At 46.6% G+C, this 15542-nt stretch overlaps 1 protein-coding gene across 1 annotated transcript in view; it reads right to left on the bottom strand.

Moving 5' to 3' along the window:
- The window catches only part of Ube3d (ubiquitin protein ligase E3D), a 164349-nt gene extending 155350 nt beyond the window's left edge, over positions 1–8999 (bottom strand). Inside the window, exons 1-4 of the mRNA XM_023711935.1 lie at positions 8916–8999; positions 8051–8225; positions 7108–7320; positions 3583–3673 (exon numbers count right to left, since the gene is read on the bottom strand). Coding sequence (XP_023567703.1) covers positions 3583–3673; positions 7108–7320; positions 8051–8225; positions 8916–8999 — 563 coding nt within the window. The remainder of the gene's footprint in view (positions 1–3582; positions 3674–7107; positions 7321–8050; positions 8226–8915) is intronic.
- Between the last annotated feature and the right edge of the window lie 6543 nt (positions 9000–15542).

Here is a 15542-nt window from a genome sequence, read left to right as displayed (position 1 = left end):
GGAGGAGGGGGAGAAGGAGGGGGGAAAAGTGGGAGGAGGAGGGGGAGGAGGAGGAAGAATCAAGTTTTAGCCCTGTACTATCCAAATAGTCAAGAATATCAGAAATTCAAACTACAACTTTTTGAGACTCACTGATTAGAGGAGTTTCACGCTGCCAAGACTGACAGGTTTGTCTAATCCAACTATTTTATTTTATAGATAAAGAAACAGAGACCCATAAAATTAAAGTAGCTTATTTCTAGCTACTCAGTAAGTAGATTTGAGCTCGATGCCATGCCTCCCACTTGAGGATCTCCCAGGGGATCCGTCAACGTAGTCTGAGGCTGTAAGGCTCTTCCTGAGAAAAATGCTTACCATTAGGCGACACGAGGCTGACGCTCCTGCAAGCTCTTCTGGAACACCTTTGGCTTTTTTCCACTCAAAGGGCACCACAGTTCTCCTTCCCGCTTCCATATACAGCAATAGGTAATCAGGGAAAAGAGAAGACACACAGGCCGCCACGCCACCTACGTGCTGAGACAGAGGAAGCAACCTTTTCCACTGCTGGAAGCTACACAAGAGGGAGACGACAGCAGGCCCACGGCCACATGCTAAGGATTTGTCCATCTGTCAAGAGACTTCTATAGTCCAGACCCGGGGTGCGGGGGGGTGCCAAGAAAAGGCTCCCAGGTGAGCCTTGCTAGAAAAAGCCAAGGACCAGGTACAGTTTCTCACCTCAGAGAGGTGATTTATTTTTCTGATATATATAGACTGTGTCAATCAGAACGTTTGAACAACCCTGAACTAGAATATTTGCTACTTTTCTAAAAAGAACACTTTGAAAGGGGACAGGGGTTCATAAAAACATTTTAAAAGAGTTGGTTGAGCATTTACTCTTCCACGTTACATTCCTTAACTCTATTGACAAGTTTGAAAAAAAGGCCTATGAGAAGCTGAAATGATACAAATAGGGGTGCCAGCTACTACATGGTAAAGCTGAAGTGAAAACGCAGGTCCCGCCCCCGGGCCTACACACTCCAGGGCCTCCCAAAGCTCTGGCTATGCAGAATAAATGAGGCTGTCCACCAGCGTCAGCTGCTGTGCCCTTCCACATTAACTTCACGGTGGCAGCAAGGATTGACAGAAACAGAAGATATAATTCCTGAACAGGAACCCCAGGCATCTATCACAGCCTCATCCTTTTCCAGCGAAATATGAACACCAGTTGATGAAGAAAGAACTGCTTTCCCTCCTAGAAAGGGTAGCGGGGAACACCGCTACACAGAATTTAACAGGTTCCATCTGGTCGCTTTCTGGTCGCCTCATTATTGGATAGGAGTGCGTGTTTCAGAAACTTCATCTGAGAATTAAGCCAAAGGCTGAAGTAGGCTGAAAGGAGGACAAGGTTTGTGGTTACACAGCAGTGAGGCTGGGATGCCTTGGACCGCTCCTTAGGGACAGGTAGAGCGGGCCTGTCCCCAAGTGCACACTCCAGGGCAACCTGAACAAAGATGCTCCTCTCTCCTCTGTAGATTTAAAGTCACATCCTTCCTTGCTCAAGATAATCATTTTGATGATGCTGCCTCCAAAGCCTCCCCAAACACGAGTGTAATTGGGGTCACCTCGTCTACCTGGAACACTGTCAAGAACCAGAGAGCACACAAGGAACCCCGGAGGAAGCCCTAAGTACGTACACTAGTCTCATCCACTCGACCCAGGAAACAGTGATTGGGACCCCATCACTCATCAGGCACTGCGCCCTGACGCTCATGACAGTGACGTAAGGATAAACACTGTCGCAGTAGTTACCACGTATTGATTAACACTTAAACTCATTTTATCCCCCCCCAAATCCCCAGGAGATGAGGCACACTCTTATCCACATTATCTCAAGAAGGAAATCAAGGCACAGAGCGAGTCGGTAAGTTCCACAGTCGCTCAACTGGAAACGCAGTGTGGCGTCCGTGCCCACACCAGCCGCTGCCACACCCTGTGCTCCCGACAGAGTGGGAATGAAGAACGCAGAGATCAGTGAGACTACTCCGACCTGTGGGGTTACTGTTTAATTACGGAGACAGGCAAAAATAAACCACAGCGGAGCACCTTACACCAGCCAGGTCCACGGGGGGCCTCTGGTAGCACACCCTGCCAGCACTGGGAGCAGCCAGGGGAGGATGTGGGGTGGGGAGCGCCCGAAGGAGCAGCTTCCACAAGGTCCTGGGGACAAGCGGGGAAAAGGCCGCAGGACTGCTCGACACTGACCCCTGGAGCAGCACGGAGAGTAGGGTGCCCGAGGTGCGCAGGGGCGGGCTGGGCATTAGGGGAGGGATAAACCACAAAGGGAAGAAGGCCTGCTAAGGACTTCAAGGCCACATCCTGACAAGGGAATAAATCAGACACAGCAGCTTAAATTTGGCATGGTTTCTCTTATATGAGAAACCTATAATATAAATAAATTGAAGAACAAAATAAAAGATAATAGGAAAAGGGAGAGAGACCCCTGTTAAAAGGGAACCAAGCGATGGGGGGGGGGGGTAATGGATCAAAGGAGGGCCAAGTGAGAAGGCTAAGCAGGCGCAGGCCCGGCAGCAACCGTGGTGAGTGACAAGACAGTGGCACCACTAAGGCCATGGCACTGGGGGGAGAGGAAAGCGAGCCCATGACCCGAAGGGTGCCACCAAAATAGCTGGTGGCCGTCTCTAGGGAGAGACAGGGAGCGACCCACGGCAACACCAGGTCTCTACCCTGAGAACACAGGTAGAGGGGTGGCATTGCGGAGACAAAGACACTGAAGAAGGAGTGGGGTTCATGCTCAGCGAAGCTTCAGTTATAGGCACTGGTTTCAGGAAACCCATGCAGGCCGAGGTCTAAATTCTTTAAATACTGTCAGCATCCATAAGGTTTTCATTTGTCTTTCCAGCCTATGAGTGATTTGAAGTTGAAATTCAGGGAGTGGGGTTTGTACCAAAGAAAAAAGAATCTAAAAAAAAAAAAAGGAAGAAGAATCTGACAGGAGGATGACAGAAGACAAAGAGTAATTCAAAAGGCCAATGTGGGAATGCAAAGAAAATAGCAAAGTCCTGCCTGCCTCAATAGGGTAATCACAGCACATCACAAAAATGGGTTACAAGCTTAACCTAATCACTGAGAAAAGGTTAATTTGTGCTCTGCATGCTCTGTTCTAATAAGAGGAGGAAATAGGAAATGGATTTTAGAAAGGCGCTGATAGAAACAGCTCAGATCAAAATTCCTGCTGCACAAGCTTCTGTGAGGTGGAAAACTCACTTAGGCGGAAACTCAGTCACCATCACAACGGACAAAACCCAGAGGGAGACTCTGTGTCTCTTGCCAGGAAGAGAGGCCCCGGTGAGGCCCAAGCCCCTGTCCAAGGCAGCCTTCGCCGCTCAACCACAGCCGCCCTGCTCACCTCGAGGACAGACCCATCCTCACTGGTGAGGCCAGCAGCTGATTTTGGTCAAAGAGATGTTACAGCCATGCACTCAAAGGCCATCCACACTGTTCCCTTTGTAATTGCTTCGAAAGTCCTGGTGAAGGTAAAAGCCAGGACCAGGCAGAATTAACCAGTTCCAAATGCATCCTTACCTGTCCTTGATTAGGACTTCGCCGCAGCACTGGCAGTAAAATGTGCAGCATGCTTGGGCTGGGGAGCTTTGGTGAAAGTCTGAAGTCAGCGCTGAAAGAAAATCAATGAGATAGCAAATCTCAGAGGCTTGGAAGAAACATAGTGACATACTTAAAAGTTTTACTAGCCCCAGTAACTTGCCATCAATATACACTAGCTATAATTTACCTAGAAATACACATTTAATTAGTACTATTAGATGACTTGATCAGAAGCAAATGTTGTGTTTTCAAAGACAGTTCAAAAACTGCTCCATGGCTAGGCAGTGCCCCATTGCGCATGGAGTTTGGGAACGCTACTCCTCCCGTTCTACGAATGAGGCTTAGGATAAAGGGTGACTGCGGAGGGTCCACCTTCTTCACGCTCCCCAGCTACCCTGGCCTCCTCCGGCCCTGGCTTTCCTCTGCTCCATCTCAAGGCATGATCTGTCAACAGCATGACTGCAAAGAACAGAGTTCCTAAAATGTACATTTACATTTAAATCTGCCTTTAGCAAGGTTTATGTCCACCTTGGCACATTACCAACATACACAAACAAAATGGACCTCCAGGTGCCTGGGGACAGGATGGCTCCTGGAAGAACTTGATCTTCCAAAAGGAAAATTCAATTTCTGATGAAAGCAGTGAGAAAATGTTAAAAGTAATGGGAGAAATACATATTTCCTGGAGCCAGGGAGATGGATCAGTGCAAGAAGCACTTCCCTGGCAAGCACAAGGGCCTGAGTTCAATCCCTGGTTCCGCAAAAAGAAAAAACAACAAAAAAAAAAAAACTTCCTATACTATGTGAAATGGCAGTATAAGCAGACTACCCTGAAGTTATGTTATTTCATTTGTGAAAAAAGGAAATTTTCCTTCAAATGAAAACATTAAAATATTGTCTCTAGCTGAAGAAATGAGGTTGTAGCCATTAAAAACAAGCATTCCGAATTTGGTTTCTATTGCTTTGTGTGTATTTTAAGGATTAAAACACTGATGTGAGAAAGTCTAAGCCTTTGCAATTAAAAATTCTGTAGTTTAATTTCTAAAGGGTGCTCATAAATTCCTATAGCATCCAGGTAAAGCAGAGGATTTCTATTTAACGGTGAGCACATAAAAAGGACACCCAGATGAGGCACCCAAAATATTTTCAGAACTAATAAACCAATTTTCAGTGAAACACTACCCTCTGCTGGCTGCTGGGTCAGGTTTAAAGCCAGAACTTCCTAATAACCAAGGAGTCCCGGAAGAGCAACACGCTGTGACTACATGCAAAGCTGGCACTAGAGGTACTGTAACCGTTTCTGTTTCAGGGCTTACGATGTGGCTCACCCTACACTCGAAATAGTGCACATATGACATCTGGTATGGTGGACCTTACGAGGGAGTTCTTGTACTTAAGAAGTCAACTTTAGGCTGGGTGTGGTGGCACACCTGGGATCCCAGCACTCGGGAGGCTGAGGCAGGAAGATCACTGCAAGTCTGAGGCCAGCCTGGGCTACAAAGTGAGTTCAAGGTTAGCCTGAACTGCAGAGTAAGACTCTGCCTCAAAACAACAACAACAAAAGTCAACTTAGAAAAAAAGGAACAAAGCCCTGAAACATCACTGAATGTTAAGTTTCAAAAGTCAGTTCCTACCACACATTTTGATTTAAATCCAAATCAGAATTCAACTCCCTAATATTTATTCATACAGCAAATATTTATTCTACACCTATTATGTGAAGAGCAGTAAAGCAATTAAGTGCCGCAGAATCTACTTTGCATATACTTTCATGCACCATGGAACAAGCCTTTGAAAGTTTTCCATTTCTGATTTTTGAGCAAAATGTTTCAAAAGTGTAAAGAAATGAGAGACCACCGAGGACAAACAATGGTCTAGCTAGCTAGCACATGGCACCCCATTTATTTGCCCTAAATAGTATTTGTTGATTTAAAAAATTTAAATGATTGCAGTCTTGCTTTTTGTATGTCCACAATTATACAATATAGGTAGGCAACAACCAAGTACCATAGCCCTCGAGGTCAGCACTCCTCCATCTTTAAAACCACAATCCCAGAAGCCACTGCGGCTTCCATGCCCACCTCTCCCCAGTTTCCAGGCTCAACACAAAATTCCTGCTGCAGTCAATGCTTATAAAGAGCAAGGTGATGATGACAAAGGTCCAGGCTCCCACAGCCTCTTCCCAAGCAGTGTCTCCTCAGCCCGCTGTTAAGGGCCTTCAGGGAGCCTGCTCTTTTTCCATCCTGGTGACCTCATCCTTTTTCCATGATTGTTCCCACTGCCACTTCAGGTCCATGACATTTCTTTTCCCTTCCTCCTGCTCCCACAGCCAACTGGGCGACGTAAACTAGCTTTCACTAATTCAGAACTTCAGCAGAAACTACTCTTAGGCAAAAGTGATAAGAGGCTGCTTGTCTTCTTTCCTTTCCAGCCAGGGAACTGCTCAACATCTCCTACGCGGCTCCTCAGGAAATCCTGTTCACCCCATTCCCCGCTCCGTGCAGTTTAGCTGAAAGGCTTACAGAAGCAGCAAGGGACCCTCATAATGTTTCTCAAATATGTAGCACAACAAGTATGTATTAGGTTTTTACGATCTCTGTTCCCCTTCTTCACATTTTAATCCGCCAAAGCATTATTATTTACACTGCAAGAGATTCAATAGGCCAATAATTATATTCAATAATCATACGCTCTTACAAAATTTCCTACTTCTTAATATGCAATTTGAACTGTTTTACAACTATAAAATGCAACTGTAACTGGCATAGCGACATCTAAGTCAAGTTGTGGCCTAGCGCGCTTCACTTCGGGATTTGTATCACTGTCTTCCTCTGAACAGTCTCCCAAGGACCCTGCACTGCAATGGGCGCCTGCCACCTCCTAGGACTGGCCCTCCGCACCCTCCCTCCCACCCTTGGCTCCACCCTATGCCACTCCCCTAGTCTCTTAGCCTGCTGCGCTTTACCCACAGCACTTCTCAGTCCCTAAATAGAACGATCAGGTCAGCGTCTGTCCCTATGCAGCAGAACGCAGGCCTCTTGAGAACAGAGACCTCCGGAGCTCGTTCCTGTCTGTTTCCCCCGCACCTAGACCAATGCGTCGCACACAGCGCGCGGGAAACTGGTTGCTGAAAGCTTGGATGCAACGCTTTAAAATCAACTAGGACCTAACAAAATTGCCATATATAAAATTGAGATCTGAACCATGAGCCGAGAAACTGCACAATTAAACAAAAGAGACGGTACAGAAGTCTCTGCTCGGTTTTGCCATGAACCTAAAAGTGCCCTAAAAATAAAATATTTTAAAAACAACACTAAAAAGAAGGAAGCACATAGCCGCTAACTGGAAGAGCTGGCAAAGACTCCGACCCTGCCCACCGCTTTTCCAGCTCCTCCAGATCACCGAGGGAGGCATTTCACCCGGGAAAATCTCAATTAAACACAAAAACCACCTTTGATTTACATTAAAAAGAAAATGCAGAACAGAAGTGCTGCTCTTACTCACTGGCGCTGGGCTCCGCCCGCGCCTGCAGCCGCAGGTGCAGCCCGTCCCCGGAGACGTAGCTCAGCCCGCGGCAGGAGGACGGCGCAAGCCTGACCCCTGCTGGCAGCGCGACCTCGGTGCAGCCCTCGGGGCTGACCACGCGGAGCGAGAAGGGCCTCACGGTGACGTCCACGGGAAGTCCTCCTTCCGGCTCTCTGACAATTAAAAGTAAAACTCACATTAGTTCTCGTTCATGAAGACCACATGATAAAATAAGAAAAAACAAAAGGCCCACGGATGTCTCTGCAACCCTTGCAGAGCGGCTGTGAAACCGCTCGAGAATAGCAGCACAAATAGATAGATCCCCGAGGGAAACCGATCCTCAGTGACGCGGATCAGGTCAAAGAACCTTTCACGTCACATCGGGGAAGTCCTGCAAGTCAGTTTTATTCTAGCGTCTGAGACCAGCATTAATGGCACGGTAAATCAGTAAAGTATTGTTAACTGACATACAGGATTTTAGTAAGGAAACCAGAATCAAGCGAAATAAAAGATACAGGAGAAAAACCTTCACAGGGACTGGGGCTGGATCCCCGGTGTGCCCTGCCGGCCGGCCCCCGAGGCGACTGAGGCCAGGCGTGGTGGCACACGGGCGTGGTGGCACGCGGGCTGTAATCCCGGCGCTCAGGATGATGAAAACAGGAGACTCAGTAGGAGTCCGATCGGTGCAGTGAGACCCTATAGACCCTGTACTAAATACATGAGAAAAAGAAGAAAAACTTTCATGTCATGTTTAAGAAAAACACAAAAGCAAAGCCCAGCGACACGCCAGCACCAGGTGTGTGGCCTGCACTACTTCAGTCACGGGAAGCCCAGTACAGACTCCGAGAGGAAGCTGCAGGCCTCTCCCACAGGCTGCAAGGCGCGGAGCGGAGCGGAGGTCTGCGGGGAACTCGCTACTAACTCGGGAAGGGGGAGGGCACGTGCCGAAAGGACTCTGGCGAGAGGCGACGTGCTGAGCCTTGCGACAGAAGTACTCGAGCGGGCAGGCCGCGCACTCGCCTATGAATCTCAGCCGGGCCTCCCACTAGCCTTAGTCTTAAGGCTACTTCCTGGCACGACACAAGACTATCAGGAGCCTACAGTTTTAAGAAAAGACAGCTCCAAACTCTTGAATTGACACACAGCAAGGACCTAAGAGGGTAGGGAAGCGCAGTGGGCAGAGAAGTGAGGAACCTAGCAGGATGAGGAGGGTCCCCAAAAGGACCGCACGTGAGGAGGGCGTCTGCACTGGGGGTGGGAAGGCGGCTCAGCGTGGGGTTTCCGAGGCTTTCTTGGCTCCAGCCACCTTTGGGAAATATACTCGTCCCTTGGGACCCACACTCCAGCCTTCAGAGTCCTGGTGCACATGGAACGCAGCTGCGCGTGTTCCTAACATAAAACAGCGAAGTATTTGCACCTGACCTACGCGCAGTCTCCTGTGTCTCTACACTACTCAGTGCCTGATACGAGGTAAACGCCACCTACACAGTTGTTATTCTTTCGAGGATGCAGACAAGGAAAAGTCTGTGTATGTTTAGCAGAGATGCAATTTTCTTCTCAACAGTTTTGACCTGCAGATCTGAGCTCAAGTGCTTGGACAGCCACCGTACCATTGCTAGATGGCCTAAATAAGGCACTGCAGAGACACAGTTCATCTCTTCGTCTTATAAGGACACCAACCTCATCATGGGAGCCTCACCCTCAGGACCGCATCCAAACCTAATTATCTAGCAAAGGCCCGCCTCCTAACAGCGTTAGGCGGAGGGCCTAGGGCAGTGGTGGCGAACCGATGGCCCACACAGCCGGCTGACTGCACCACTGAAAGCTCTAGAAGGTTCGCCATCACTGGCTTTGGGACTGAACATAGGCATCTCGAGGATACAAACATTCAGTTTAAAGTAGGGTCCACGCAGATGCATGAGTCAGTAATGAGGGGGGAGGGGAAGCAGCAAAGGATGCCAGCGCAATCTGGTTACCCAGAGGGGGCTCAAGAGGGAAATCAAAGTCCTGGGGTGAGTGAGGGCCGGGAGTCGCATGTACGGGAAAAAGGTACAGAGAGAAAGGGAGAAAATGGACGCTATGGCAGTGGACTGCACTTAGAAACATCTTGTGTGAGCAAATAGCTGGCTTTCGATATGCAAATAGATACTGTTGGTAAGTATAAATGCAGTTATATGTATGTATGCACACGCGTGGGTCTTGGTTACGTTCTTCACTGAGACACAATACGCGACACCCACAAGTGAAAGGAGGAAAGGTTTATTTTAGCTCAAAGTTTGCAGAGGCTTCAGTCCATAGTCGGCTCCAAGGCAGAGTAGCATGGCAGAGGGACATGGCAGACGAGTCCAGAGCAGCGCAGGTAGGATGCAGCGGGCAGTGGGCAGTGGGCAGCAGACACAGTGGGCAGCAGACAACGGGCAGCAGGCAGCAGATAGTGGGCAGCTGACACAGTGGGCAGTAGACAGAAGACAGCGGGCAGAAGACAGCGGGCAGCAGGCAGCGGACAGCAGGCAGCGGACAGCAGGCAGGAAGCGGTGGCCTCCCTTTCCCATCCAGGCTACAAGCCTTTGGGGTGGTTCCACTCATGCCCATGGTAGGGCTTCCCATTACCCTCCTCCAGAGCTAACCCAGCACCATACCCCCTTAATCCCAGGAACAGAGCCTTAATCCACACTCCCACATCCTACATCAAGCCTCTTCTAACAAGCTCCGCCCATGACATGAGGCTTTGGGGGGACATCTACACAGGAGCCACAACAATATATAAACATCATGTACATACAAGTGCTTGTCTCTGGGAAAAGTTATACCAGATCATAATGAGTACACTTTAGTATTCAGGTTTGGGTCTCTAAAGGCCAAATTATTCTAAAACAAAATAAATCACCATGATTCCTGAAGAAAAGTAAGTCCAACAGTTCTGAAACAAAAGGAAGAGGACACAAGCCCAGAACACCTTGAAACTGAGGAAATAAAGAATGACAGGGAAATGTCCCAAGAGGATGCCCCATGGGGTCGGGCTTCCCCAGCTGCATCAGGCATAACTTGATTTCAAAAAGTAAAAAGCAACATCTGTGTGCTTTTCTTAATGCAAATAAAGAAAAGTAAAACCTGATAAGGAATAGAGACAGTACTTACAGTCTCATATCCCTATTATACTTTTTCATTACAAAGAAATAGTAATTTTAAAATACAGAATCCCAACAGGTATCACCTTACTTGGCTGTTCAAGGTGGACATGAGCTGTAACACAGCAAACCAAGTCACGTGCCCCCTGCTAGATACAGTGAGAACACAGAAACACTGGGACATCCCTGCTGAAGACACCCAACCTAAATCTATCTTGAGGAAACACAAAAACCCAAATGAAAGAATATCCTACAAAACAACTGTGCCAGAATCTTCAAATGTTCTAAGATCATCGAAGTGAAGCACAACAAAAAAAGGTAATGCACAGCTGGGCGTGGTGTTACGCCCGTTATCTCAGCACTCTGGGAGGCAGAGGCAGGAAGATCTTAGCCTGGACAATTTGGTGACTCAGCCAGACCCTGAGGATGCAGCTGGGCAGAGGCCCTGGGTTCAGTTCCTCCAAGCATAACGCATGGGTGTGACCTGGAGGTCCGTTCACAGGCGTGCGCTCAGGGTCCATGTGCTCTTGAACCAGGGGCCTGCTGACCACACTCTGCGGAGGTCTCAGGTGGCCGCAGACCCCTGGCACACAGCTTTATGAGGTCCCTCGTAACTCAGCAGACTCCGCTTTTGGCCTCCCAACTCCACTGTGAGGTCTCTGGCCCTGCCGCCTAATAGAATCTTAACTCCATCTCATTAACCCTGTCACAAAAGTATTCACACCACTGAAATCAGCAAACAACACAAAGCAAGGCCTTTAATTTTGTTTGTTTTGTTTTCCTGAAGAGTAGGTTGCCGGGCACTGACGGGCACAGCAAAATGAGGCTTCAGCCTGTGCTTTCAGGCTCCACTCACAGATCACTGAACTGGGCACCCTTTATTTTTTTTTTTTTAATTTTTATTTTTTAATCATTTATTTATTTATCTTGAACAGGGTCTCACCTACACAATTTAGACTCGCAGTGATCCTCCTGTCTCGGCTTCCCCAGTGCTGGGATTACAGGTGTGCACCACCACGCCAGGTTTTGGGGGTCAGCACTGCGCAGCCAGAGTTCCAAGGCTGGCAAGGTATGTGGTACCGGGGATCAAACCCGGGTCCTTGCACTTGCCAGGCAGGTGCTTAGATGCCCAAGCTACCTCTTGGGCACCCTTTTAAACCAAACTGTTCTTTCAGAGGAAAAGTCTTCCGCCAGCTATCGTCCTTTGCACCTCAACCTCTTTATTACACAGATATTACTTTCTCATTTGAAATAAGAGATTGCAATATTTTTCCCTACTCCCCTTTATTGTTTCCAGGTACTTCTTCTCTAGCCAAAACTGCATATGTTACATTTTATACTTATAAAATGGACTGAAGAAGCACGGCCATAAAAGGCAACAGACATACATGCAAGCGCACGCCTGCCACCTCAGCGCTCTGGCACTGGGCCCACCACTGCCCCACGGCCACCATCACACTAAGCTAAGGCAAGTGTTTTGCTTTTTAAACTCTTGTTACTGCTCATGGCCATATCTCCAGCACTTTGAATTAAGAGTTTTTGGCACTAACGTAAGTACTCATAAACAACTATGGACTGAATAAATGCACACTTAAAATATTTTCCAAGAATGCTAAAGTGACCTAACACAACTAGATTTTTCCTAATGTAACTCACAAACATGAAGGTGAAGGAGGGACACCCTCTCCATACTATAGACAGCTAACAGACAGAAATTAACATACAGCCAGAGAGGGATTGGACCTCCAAAGAAGTTAGCACAAAAAAATAAAGACATCAGAATTATAGCTGGAGGCAAATCCGGAGATGCTGGCCCCAGGAAGGAAGGGGCACTGGTAAGACCGGCAAGATGAGAGAGAAACAGTAGCCTGAGATTCTACTGTAATCCGTAGCACTTTCAGCACCAGCCTCCTAGGTGGGCAACCAGAACATCCAGACCCCCGCTCCCCCCATTTCCGACAACTCCTTTGATCTTTCCATATACCACTGCCACGTGACTCATTTCCCTACTCCATCAGCATTAGCTAAGCAATATGCTAGTAATTTTACAGGCTGATTAGCGTTTGATCCACATTGTACCCATGTTGTGATTTTGGTGTATAAATTAACCTCACAAGACTTTAGTGGCTGCCCACTACAGACCCCACCTGGAAATTCGGGTTTTCTGTATTTTAGGGAAGGGTCTACAGGGTGTTCAGAGTCTCACTACTAGATCAGATTTGTAGTGATCTTCCTGTTTACAGCCTCCCAAGAGGCGTGTACCACCATACCAGTCTCAACTGCCATCTCAGTGGGCCCCGGGGACAGGGCCGGCACTGGCAGGCCCGGGGATCAAACCCTATAGCCCTGTGCCTGCTTGCAGGTGCTTTAATCTTGGCGGGCCCTTTCGAGTTCTTCTTATTCCCAGTGAAATTCTTCCAACTTCCTCCTCTGGCTTGTGATTTCATTCCTCAGTGTTGTGAGACCAGGAACATAGCACATTTGACATCTAATAGGTTGGGAGTTAAAATTTTCTGTATAACCCACACCTACATAAAACTACTATAGAGAATTAGAAAATATAATACCTGTGTGCAATCAAAACCCTTAAAAAAGGATTACAAAAGCTATGGAATTTATCACTCACATTGACCTCATAATGAAATCCAGAAGCATTTCAGACTAGGAATAAGTGCAAAACACAACTGGATCAAGATTTACGTTAACTATAAATGAACTCAAAATCCTAATTAAGGGCCGGCCAGACAGCTCAGCAGATTAAAGCACCTGCTTAGGCAGGCACTGAGACTCTGATGTCCTGGGCATACTATGCCAGCCCCGCGCCCCAGGGCACACTGACAGGACTGAGACTGGGCATGGTGGGGCATGCTTATAACCCCACTGCTTGGGAGGCTGAAAACAGGAGGATCATCACTACGCGTCCGATCTGTATAGTGAGACCCTGTAGACCCTGTACAAAATACATTTAAAAAAAAATCCTAATAAAATGCAAAGATTGTAAAAACACACTTTAAAAATTCCTGGATATGTTATTAAAAAAAATTACAAAGACATAGATTAAAAGTAAAAGAGTAGAAAAAGAAATACCATGCAAACAGTAATGCCAACTGATTTCTAAAGAAAATACAGCACTGAGTTACTTCACTGACAGAAATGCTGGTCATCTTAACTAATGGAAGAATTGAGTTTTATATTGAAAAGATAAAATTTGACCCCTACCTCACTGCAAGCAAAAACTAACAACATGATCACAGATCAAAACATAAAAGCTAAAACTAAGCAATCCTTAGAAAAGAAAAGCAACAAAACATCTTCATAACCTTGAAGAAGGCAAAGATTTTTTAAGATATAACAGACACTTATCTTCAAAGCAAAAAGAAGTAAACTGGACTTAAGTAAAATTTCCGTTCATCAAAAGACACTATACATCCCTAATCCAAAAACACGAAATTCAAAATGCTCTGAAATCTGAAAACTTGTTTCATTTTGGAGTATTTTTGGATTTCAAATTTTGAGGTTAGAGATACTCAACCAGTGGTCTATGCAAATATCCCAAAATATGAAAAACTCTAAAATCTGAAACAATTCTAGTGTCCAACACTTCACTTAAGGGATGTATAACCATTTCAAGAAAATGAAAAGTCAAGTCACAGATTAGAGATCTCTACATATTTATGGAGCACACACATGAAAAAAAAATCCTGCTTGTAGACCATACAAAGTACTCCTTCGATTCAACAATAACAACAAATCTGTTTTAAGGGCAAGACAAAACGCTAGGAAAAAAATTTACAATTTTACAACATATATGAATTATCACAAAAAGAATGAAAATGTGTGGAACATTACTCGTCGCCAAGAAATGCAAATTAATATCAGCAGATACTACTCTACCCCCGTTGGAATGGTTCAAGCACAAATGACTGGCAATACTGAAGGAACAACATGAAGCAATTAGGGCCCGCTTGGCAGATTCTCACGCAGTTACAGCCATATTTATCTTATGATCCAGCATTTTCACGCATAGGCATTTACTCAAGAAAAAAAAGACAAGGCTGGCCAGATAGATCTGCCAACTAAAGTGCCTGCGCAGGGACTGGGGTGTGATCCCAGCCTGCTATGTGGGCCCCACCCCAGGGGCACACTGAGATGAGACCGGGCGTGGTGGCACACACCTGTAATCCCAGCTCTTGGGAGGCTGAAACCAGGAGAATCACTAGAGTCCAGTCTGTGTGGTAAGATCTTGTACTAAATACATAAAGATATATATATATATATATATATATATATGCTAATGGCAGCTGTACTCCTAATGAACACACCATGGAAACCTGCAGAATATCCACCAAAAAAATACATAAATTAATTGTGGAATATTCACAGCATAGAAAGCCACTCAGTAAGACAAAGAAAAAAGCTTCTGATATATGGACAATACAGATAAAACATGAGTCCTATACACACGCTGAAGGGAAGGTGCCCGAAACAAAAAAGTACACACAGCCTGAATCCATGTACACGTAATTAGAGAAATGGCTACTTGTGTTGAATAAAGCCGGAACCGGAGGCTCTTCTAGGGAGGGGAACTATGATAAAGCCCAACAGTCAGAAATCCCCAGGACCAAATGGGCAGTCACTCGAATAGTTAGGTTTCTTTAGCTGTTTAAACCCTGCGCAAGGGACCAGTATACCTCCGGATAGAAGAGGGCTTCCTTCTTCAGCCTGTCGGCAGAGTCCGAGTGGAGTGAGCTGTTAAGTGCCCTACAGCAGAACTGGAGTTGTTGGAACTCGTGAGTTCCCAAAAGGAAGAAAGTTCAGAAAGTACTGAATTCAGTGTAGCCTCGTTTTAAAATTCATGTAATCCCAGTTGTTATTCTAGCTTTCTGAGGAAGCTAACATTTGAGCTGAGTTCTCATTCCAAATCCTAAATCGCCCGAGCTGGTGCCAGGCAGATTCCAGGAAAAAAGAAAAAGTAAAGTGTCTTCCTTGCTCAGGATCTTGATTTCCAGCTGCGCTTAATTTATCTCTTTGAGACAAGATCTCACTATGCAGTCCGAGCTGGCCTTGAACTCACAATGTTCTTCCTGCCTCATTCTCCTGGGTGCTGGGATTACAGGCGTGCACCACCACATCCGGCCAACTTCCTTTATTTTAAATAGCTGTCACAAAAGAGTGTAAGGTCCCAAATTCAATCCCTGGCCCTGCATGGCATGCCAGCCCCAGATCCCCAGGCGTGCTTTCTTTGAACCAGAACTGGGCACTGTGGCTCAGTTCTGTAATCCCTGC

The sequence above is a fragment of the Octodon degus genome, unplaced genomic scaffold, assembly GCF_000260255.1.
Source record: "Octodon degus isolate 3935 unplaced genomic scaffold, OctDeg1.0 scaffold00022, whole genome shotgun sequence".
Lineage (NCBI taxonomy): Eukaryota > Metazoa > Chordata > Mammalia > Rodentia > Octodontidae > Octodon > Octodon degus.
The sequence above is the reverse complement of the archived record's forward strand: the minus strand, read 5'-3'. Positions and strand labels throughout refer to the sequence as shown.